This window comes from Mustela erminea, chromosome 18 (assembly GCF_009829155.1).
Source record: "Mustela erminea isolate mMusErm1 chromosome 18, mMusErm1.Pri, whole genome shotgun sequence".
Taxonomy (NCBI): domain Eukaryota; kingdom Metazoa; phylum Chordata; class Mammalia; order Carnivora; family Mustelidae; genus Mustela; species Mustela erminea.
The window spans coordinates 56,581,566-56,590,453 of record NC_045631.1 but is presented as its reverse complement, the minus strand read 5'-3'; the positions used below and the strand labels follow the sequence as shown (position 1 = coordinate 56,590,453).

Genomic DNA, 8,888 nt, shown 5'->3' with positions numbered 1-8,888 from the left:
TTGTGGCAGGTCCAACTGTTTATTCCTGTTCCTTTGAAGAGGGGATGGGCAGTGGGGAACGCTCCGGCGGATTAGTTATGCAATCAGGGGAGTCAAAAGACTACAAGTTCCAGAATGCATCCCTACGCAAGCGTAGAGGAAAGCCGATTGAGGGAGCATTGCCTTCTGGGAATTGTAGTCTTCAGCTTGTTTGTGATGCAGGCGAAACTGGGGGGCGGGGGGGAAGCGAGTAAACTATTGCCACGTGACGCTCGAGATCAGGTGGTTGGGGCAGGCTCCGCACAAGAGCTGTGATTGGCTGACTCTAATACGAACGACGCCACTAGGGGCGGGCCGTAGAGGGGCGCAAGCGCACTGCGTTGGGAGTCTCGGGACCCTTTTCGGAGAGACTATGGCGCTCAACAAGAATCACTCGGAGGGCGGCGGAGTGATCGTCAACAACACGGAGAGGTGAAAACACTGCGGAAGGATCCTGGAGGAGGGGAGGGCGGGCGTGGGAGGTGGGCGGGTGGGCGGTGGGGGGTACACCCGTGAGCAGGGTAAACTGTCGGGGTGCGGTGGGTGGGGGTAACGGCTGGAGGCGGGGCCGGAGGCAGGAGCGGCCGGGATGTCGCGATTGGCCGGGGGTGGGGCGGCTGGAGGGGGACGGGGCCGCGGGAGACAGGTGGGGCCCTGGGGGTCGAGGACTTGGAGAGGTGGGAAGAGCTTGAGACAAAAGTAATTGCCGCTTACGGGGCGGTTGCTGCGTGCCAGGCCGCGCTCCTCTTCCGCCTTACTTAAGGTGTGAGCGCGGCGCGGCGGATGCTGTGCTGCACACCTTACAGCTCGGGAAACTGAGGCGCGGGGGAGGCTGAGTAACTTGCCCGCGATCGCAGAGCTGTGAATAACACAGATGGGCTTCCGGGAAGGACGACTGTACTCTGAAGTCCGCAGGCTTAACTACAGTACAGAGCCTTCCGGCATATTCCAGAACTGCTGAGCGTCCAGATGAGAAACTGAGGCCCAGAGGTGCAGTTCAGTAGATGGTTGTCAAATGTCCAACACGTCTCCTAGCGCGGCGTCCGTCCTTGCGTCTGTCTCTTGAATGCCTGTTGACTTGGGTCACCTCCCAGAGCAGAGGTCTCCCAGCCCTAGACTGACTTTCTCTTCCACCCCCCCCAACCCCAGATCGATTCTGTTGTCTCTTCTCCCCTCTCTGGACTTTTCGGTGGCTTCTCTCTTGCTCTAGCCTTGGTTGAACTGTACTGACCCTGAAATGCCTCTTGAAGGCAGAAGGCTTATGAGGAGTCTGAGTCCCCAGAAGAGACTTGGTGGGATCAGAGCCTTGTAGCCTGCCAGGCCAGCATCCAGGAATGCTTGATGAGTCAGGAGAACGCCTGGGGTGCCCTGGCTTCAGAATGCTGATGGTCCCACCATCTTATCTGCTCAGGGTCTGCGGGACCGGCCTGTTCTGGTAATGATCTCTTTTCTCTGAGCTGTGCTTCTTAAGTAAATACACACGCACGTATATATATGTATACGATATATATACATATTAAGAGTTATTTATTTGAGAGAGAGAGGGAGAGGGCCCGAGCGCAGGCGTGGGGAGGAGCAGAGGGAGAGAGAGAATCCACAAGCATGCTTCCTGCTGAGCTCAGAGCCCGGCTCGGTCCCAGGACCCGGAGGTCGTGGCCTGAACAGAAACCAAGGGTCGACCACTTAACCAATCTGCCAAGCCACTCAGGCCCTCTCTGAGCCGGACTTCTCCGTGCTGGTGCCAGTCCGCTTTCCCACTTACCTTCCCCAGTGAAGACAGTTGTGATGCTTGGGAGGAGGAGGAAGACAAATGGAACCGTGTGAACTTGGACCTTGTTATCGTATAATCAGAGAAACCTCACATTGTTCCCCGGTTTGTAAGTCTCTCTGTGTGCGAGCCAGTTCCGGGCCTGGAAAAACACTTTTGATGCCATTTGGTAATATCTCCTGGGACTATTTTTCTTTCTCAGTGGAGCTTTGTGGGACAAGACTGTGTCTGTGCTGGTGAGCCTCCTACCTGGCTTCAGGCTCTGTGCTGCTAAATAATGGGGTGCCTTGTTTTAGAAGATACTTCGGCCTCATTCCTGAAAAAAATTGTGTGTACGGCAGTTGGAGTTTAAATTAGCATTTAAAATTTCATGGTAGGGCGCCTGGGTGGGTCAGTGGGTTAAAGCCTCTGCCTTCGGCTCAGGTCCTGATCGAGCCCCGTATCGGGCTCTCTGCTCAGCAGGGAGCCTGCTTCCTCCTCTCTCTCTGCTTGCCTCTCTGCCTACTTGTGATCCCTGTCTGTCAAATAAATAAATATTTAAAAAAAAAAGACAATAAAATTTCATGGTAAAATATCAAGCCTTACTCTTCAAGCGATGAGTCCCTTTGAGAGCGATGAAAGCTGCAGATTCTTCCAGGAAAGTGCGCGGACACCGTCATCTCAAGGGCTTCATGGACTCCCAGCCCTGCAGACCCAGTTCAGGAAGCCCAGGTTTAAAGGAACCGTATATAAGCTCTTTGGTAATGTGTGATCGTGTCTTAGAGGGTTTATATATCAGTACTAATAAGCCAATGAAAACAGACACTTATTATAGGGACTGAGAAGAAAATGGGAGAGTCAACCCAGGTAATCTAACGAGATTTTAGGGATGATGGTGTTACGGCTTTAATGTCCTCGGCTCTTCTGCTCTGGTCACCTGGAGGTGTATATGTGGGGCTTGGGGAAATTCTGTAGACCCCCACCTTGCTCATCCCTTCCAAGGCTATATTAACGGTTTCCTTGCAGCAGTGTCCAGACAGGTTTGAGACCCGATGTGCCAGACACCTGCTTGCGGGGAGAGGGTCCAGTCTCTGGGGAAAGCAGGGCTTGGCTCCGAGCTGGCTCATCAGGGTCTGTCCTCTCGTTTCTCATCCCAGCATCCTGATGTCTTATGACCATGTGGAACTTACATTCAATGACATGAAGAACGTGCCCGAGGCCTTCAAAGGGACCAAGAAAGGCACCGTCTACCTTACCCCTTACCGGGTGAGTCTCACCATGTGACGGTTTGAAAGTTCATGGTTCCTGGGGGCTTTGTGAGTCTTAGGTCAGCTTCGTGAGCCCGGTGGCCTCTGAACCTGAGGAGCGTTAGTTGCTCACTCCACATATTTCTGTCACTTGCGCCTGGGTTCTAGAACCACCAGCCTCTCTGAGCAGCTGAACCAACCCCAGGCCATTGAATCCATGCAGAATCTGGAACAGTTTCTGTAAAATCCGCAGGGTGCAGCTGCTGGGATGCCTTGGGCCCGGAGTGGGGAGCTCTTACGACTTTGATTTCTGTAAGAGCAGCCCACAAGGCCTTTGTGCATGACCAGAGGGACAAATGTGGTAAACAGGATACAGCAGTGCACGCAGAGCCTCCAGGCTGGGCAGACAGCCCGCCACAGCCCGGCGGAGCCAGGAGTGCCAGACTGCAGCTCGGGCCTTGCCTGTGAATGACCCAGGCCAACCGAGAGCCTTCCAGAGAAAGACAAATGGCCATTCTTGGAAAAGGTTCACTGCCATAGCTACCGAGAGATTTAAAGACGGTTGGAAGACAGGGGCCTATCTTCCAAGTTTTCCTCACCTCGACTTAGCAGAGACAGGGGAGCCTGAAAACCTCCTTTCTGGTGGCATCTTCAGTCCCAGATGGAAGGGTTTTAAAAGAGGGTTTCCAAGTGCAGGCTGGGACCCTCCTGCTGTTTGGGCAGCCCCCTTCTCCCGGGAGCCAGCACCTCCTGCCCTCCCCAGCCCCCCTGCCCGACCTTGGTAGCCCCTCCTTTGCCCGGCACATCTACCACGTCACGGCAGAGCAGCCTGTCCCTCTGGGGTGTGCTGTGAGGCTGTGAGCAGCATGTTCTCGTGCACTCCCACGTTCAGCCTCTCCAGCCAGACTGCACGCAGGCCCTTTCCCTTTTTTCTTTTTTTCCCAGATTTTATTTATTTGACAGAGCACAAGCAGGGAGCAGCAGGCAGAGGGAAAAGGAGAAGCAGGCTCCCCACTGAGCAGGGAACCCGATGCAGGGCTCGGTCCCAGGATCCTGGGATCGTGACCTGAGCCGAGGGCAGACCCTTATCTGTCGGAGCCCCCCAGGCCCTTCGCTTTCAGAGCTCTCCAGGAGCTTCTGGTGCAGAGTGTGCCCTGGGGCCGCGGAGCCCTGGCGCCGCGGGGCCCTGGCGCCAGGGGCAGACTCCTCACACGCAGGAAGTGATAGCCGAGCGGGCAGGCTGTGGCATGGGCACTGATGGCTCTCCTCCTGTCTCCCTGCAGATCATCTTTCTGTCCAAAGGCAGAGATGCCATGCAGTCCTTCATGATGCCGTTTTATCTGATGAAGGACTGTGAGATCAAGCAACCCGTGTTTGGTGCAAATTACATCAAGGGAACAGTGAAGGCTGAAGCAGGAGGTGGGTGATGGGGTTCAGGGACACAGATGGGGCTTCCAGAGCAGTGCTCTGGCTGCACCTCTGCTGTCTTGGAGACACCCTCTTTGGCTGTCTTTTTTTTTAAGATTTTATTTATTCATTTGAGAGAGAGCACGCACAGACAGGGGATCAGTAGAAGGAAAGGGAGAAACAGGCTCCCTGCCCAGCCAGAAGCCTGACTTGGGGCTCAATCCCAGGACCCTGAAATCACGACCCAAGCCGAAGGTAGATGCTCAACCGGCTGAGCCACGCGGGCGCCGCAGTCTTTGGCTGTCTTAATCTGCCCCAGCCTTGTCCTCTTCCTGGCTCTGGATTAGCTCCCACCACCCCCCGCCAGGGCTGCCAGCTGTCGAGCAGAGGTGGGCCTTTGAATGACAAGAGCTAGGAGAGGCTGACATTGAAGGTAGCAGCTCGTCTCACCTTGTCAGAGTGAAATCGGCCAGGTGACTTGAAAAAATAAGTACAAATGATCATCGTGACCTGGGGAGTGTGTTCACCTTTGAGGTGTGGGAAGACCTGTGTCAGGGCTGGGGAATGACCTTTTCCCTAAGGCCAGGAAGAGCTAGCTGCCTCTCTGCTGCCTGGAGGTGCCTTGCTTGGTGGCGGGCAGGAGACACCAGAGACCTCTGTGTTGAACTTGGCCTCCCCCTCGCACCCAGCCAGGTTGAGTCTTGCTCTCTAGAAGCTCACAATTCTCCTGGCAGAAGCCAGGCTAGAGGGGCCAGGGGTCCGTCCTTAGGCCCCTCAGGAGGGATCTGCTCTGAACTTGAATGTCTCTTGTTGCTGAAGGAAACTGCTCGGGAACTTGCTTCATGGAGGGGTGGGAGGCTCTAGCGCTGATGATCTTCCCCGGCTGGGGATGGGATAAATGGGGAAGCTTGTTCCAAGAAAGAAAAGTCCCCTGTCCAGAAGTGTCCTGCGGACACGCCCCCATGTGGGCGGCACACGAGAAGCAGCTGTGCGGGAAGCGGGTGGGTGCTGCGGAGTCTGCCCTTTCCCCAGGGGCGCCGGACAGAGCCCAGGAGAACAGAGAGCTGGCTCTTTGGGTGTAACCTGGGTTCTTCTCCGGAGGTGTTGACCGGCCTGTTCCTCCCAGGTGGCTGGGAAGGCGCTGCGTCCTACAAGTTGACCTTTACAGCAGGGGGCGCCATCGAGTTCGGACAACGGATGCTACAGGTGGCATCTCAAGGTACCAGCGCTCTGAAAGTTCGGGGCGAAGACATATTTAAATGTGTGGGTCTTAATTTGTTTGTTTGAGTTTGTTCACTTTTTGTTTTGTTTTTTAAGCACTCGAGAGATAAGTAAGTCTCTGGGCCCCGGGCTGACCGGGGCTGGGAATTGGGAAGGAAACTTGTCACTAGCATCACTCTGGCCTGTACCTCAAAGGCCGGGTGTACCCGGCCTGGAGCCTGTATGGGACATTGGGACAAAACTCTTGGGACTCCAGGACGTTTTACTGCGGCCTCAAAAAAACAAGAAACCCAACCATTAAGCTCCCGTAGAACAGTCTAAAGTTCAGCAGACATCCCCGTGTTGTCCCCAGCTCACCCCAGCCGCGTCTGGGACCCCATCCCTGAGCCTCCCTCTTTGTCTGTGTCCATCCGTCTGTCTGTCCGCCCCTGTCCTGGCCCTGGCCCTGGCCTGTGTCCCCATCCAGATCCCTCACTTCTCCCCGACCGAGGCCGGCTCTAGCATGGGTGGGGAGTGGAGTGGGGCGGGGTGAGGCGTGTCTGCTCTGCACATTCCTGGGACCCTGCAGCCCCCCTGGGTAGGTGACACTCACTTCTCTCTCCCCTTGTACTTATTTGTAGCCTCCCGAGGCGAAGCCCCCAATGGAGCCTATGGGTATTCCCACATGCCCGGTGGGGCCTATGTCTTTCCCCCGCCATTCGCCAATGGAATGTACCCCTGCCCTCCTGGCTACCCCTACCCACCGCCCCCACCTGGTGAGTGTGTCCTTCGCTGCCGAGCCCTCACCCCGCCCACCCAGGCCAGGGGGTTGCTGAGGGGAGTCTTCAGGATGGATAGAGGAGCTGGAGAGGCCGGGGAGGTGCCCGCTGACGGAGCCGGGGCTGGCTTGCTCACGATCCCTTTCTCTCTCACTGAGCAGAGTTCTATCCGGGACCGCCCATGATGGACGGGGCCATGGGCTATGTGCAGCCTCCCCCACCGCCCTACCCTGGGCCCATGGAACCTCCGGTCAGCGGCCCTGATGTCCCCTCCACTCCGGCAGGTGAGACCCTGGGCCGCTCCCACTCCTGGGGGATCAGCCCGCTCCTCTCCAGGGCTGCACGGAGAGCTACAGAGAATGGCTAGAGGTTGGCCGGGAGCCCCTGATGGCGAATGACCCGTGCCCTTGGCCTAGTCCAGGAGACCAGCAGTGTGGTGGCTGCTGGTGGAGATCTGGACCGCAGCCCCCTCTGCTCCCCCAGCTAGCCGGGTGGTGCCCTGGGGCAGGGAAGGTCTCCCTCTGTCAGTCTGGTCATCCGCAACCGGAAGGTGGCAGCGTGCCCTGGGCAGGATCCTGGGGAGGATCAGGTCAGGAGCGAGGGCTCGGAAGGAGCTGGAAGGAATCGGGTAGCACCAGCCGTTGGGAGCGGGACTTGGTGGGAATCTCTCCCCGCTGGGGCTGACACCGAGTGTGTTTGCTCTCCAAGCTGAAGCCAAGGCTGCGGAAGCGGCGGCCAGCGCCTACTACAACCCGGGCAACCCGCACAACGTCTACATGCCCACGGTGAGCGGGCGCCGGGCGCGGGCGGCCAGTGTGCAGGGCTCGGGGGCAGGGAGACCTTGTCTTGTCAAGAACCTTCTAATTGTTCTAATAGAGATCTTTTTTCCTTCCTTCCTTAGAACCAGCCTCCGCCACCTCCCTACTACCCCCCAGAAGATAAGAAGACCCAGTAGACCCCTCCCGCCCCTGCCTCCTACCCCTCATCACTCTCCCCTCCCCTTCCCTTCCCCTCGGGGCTGAGACTGGGGCTGGGGGGTGAGGGAAGGGCCTTGTTCTTCTCCAGGTCTGATTATAAATCACTTCCCAGGAACTCGTGTTGAGGGAAGGGGGGGCCCTTGACTCGGGAGCCGTGCCTCCCCGCTTCTAGCTCGGAGCCGGCGGCACTGCTCGGAGCGCTTCCCTCTCGCCGTCTCCGGAGCTCTGCTCGGAGCACGGGCCTCGTCTCGTTCCTGTCTTGCTCTAGTAGCTTCTGCCCACGGAGGGACTCTCTGGCCACCTCCTCTTCCGCAGTCCAGCTCCCTCGTTTCGGAATCCACTTTCTACTCCGCCTTGTGAACTCCCTCAGACCAGCCTCACGTCTTCCTGGGGGCCCCCGCCGGGCCCCCCCACATTCCCTCCGCTCCGGCCTGTGCCTCACCGTGGAAGGCCACCTTCCCGCCGGACTGTCAGCCCACATTCCGATCCCAGCCAGCCTCCAGCCCGGTCACGCTCACCTTCCCCTCCCTGTCCTGTCCTTGGTCACCTGTTGCCACCACTTTGACTTGGGGAGCTTCCACGCGAGTGTCCAAGGGGTGGGCGGCGTCAGGCCAGGCCGCTGCTTCCCTCTGGATACGTTTGGCTTTTGTTGTCCTCTGCCTTCTCTCTTTTCCCTCTAGAAGGGGCTTCTCAGACTGGAACTGGAGAATGCATGTTCATTCCATCATACCCCTTGGGGGCTGCTGGGTGGGCTGGAACAGAGGTCCCTGCCCCGGGGGCCTGGCCTGAGCCTGTGTGCTGACTGTGACCTCTCACCAGCTCTGTCCCCTTGCCCTCTTCCCTTTAAGCTTCATGCCTAACCGGTGATATGCCCCCTGGATGCACTAATATTTGCTCTTCATTTGCTTCTGGACTGGCCGTGAAGTGAGGAGATGGTTATTTAATGAGAATTCCCTATTTATTTGACGAAAAACAAAAACAAAAAACCCCGGTTAATATATTAATGTTAAATAAACCCTCTTTGCACCTTGATTTGTTCGCTGAAAATGTGAAGTAGTAAAAATGCAGTGACTGGACCCTTTCTGGCTCTGTGTGTGGTGACCAGTGGGAGCTCTTGGGAGAAGAGAACCGGTCTGGCTGCTGAGGGCCCTGGGGGAGGCTCTGGGGAGACTGTGCCCTCCCCCGTGCGAGAGCCTGTTGTTCCCACAGCACTCCAAGGCCTGCCCAGGCCGGGAAGGCCTCCCACTGTTCCGTGGTGGTTAGTCAGCAACTTGGTCCACCCGGGGATCCCCTGGCGCCTGGCGCAGCCCAGCAGCTGTCCTGGGCCCGAGGCCTTGGAGGCGCTCGCTGGCCTGCTGTGCTCACCACCTCAGGGAAATGCAGACCCGGCCCCTGTCTCCGGCCATGAGGTGTTTGCGGGAGGAACATGTCCCCCAGTCCCTCCACTGTGTGACTTCTTGGAAACCTCTGTGTCTGGGAGGAGGGGTGCGGAGGAAACAGCCAGAGTACTTCC

At 57.5% G+C, this 8,888-nt stretch overlaps 1 protein-coding gene across 4 annotated transcripts; it reads left to right on the top strand.

Moving 5' to 3' along the window:
• Positions 1–316: 316 nt before the first annotated feature.
• WBP2 (WW domain binding protein 2) lies at positions 317–8,451 on the top strand. 4 transcript variants are annotated; one of them, XM_032322624.1, is made up of 8 exons: positions 317–450; positions 2,923–3,031; positions 4,296–4,431; positions 5,546–5,638; positions 6,261–6,395; positions 6,560–6,682; positions 7,107–7,183; positions 7,300–8,451. In XM_032322624.1, the coding sequence occupies exons 1-8, from the start codon at positions 392–394 to the stop codon at positions 7,351–7,353; spliced, it is 786 nt and encodes a 261-aa protein (XP_032178515.1). In that variant the 5' UTR covers positions 317–391; the 3' UTR covers positions 7,354–8,451. The 4 variants fall into 4 exon arrangements, with proteins under 4 accessions (XP_032178515.1, XP_032178517.1, XP_032178516.1 ...); XM_032322623.1 differs by lacking the exon at positions 317–450 and adding an exon at positions 597–1,453; XM_032322626.1 differs by lacking the exon at positions 6,261–6,395.
• Positions 8,452–8,888: the final 437 nt, after the last annotated feature.

Bases quoted from the DNA above. Each gene is read 5' to 3' on its own strand.
- WBP2 (XM_032322623.1), top strand. From the start codon at position 1,353: ATGCTTGATGAGTCAGGAGAACGCCTGGGGTGCCCTGGCTTCAGAATG. The intron at 5,639-6,260 runs GTACCAGCGCTC...ACTTATTTGTAG, and splicing joins GCTACAGGTGGCATCTCAAG to CCTCCCGAGGCGAAGCCCCC. The intron at 6,396-6,559 runs GTGAGTGTGTCC...CTCACTGAGCAG, and splicing joins CTACCCACCGCCCCCACCTG to AGTTCTATCCGGGACCGCCC.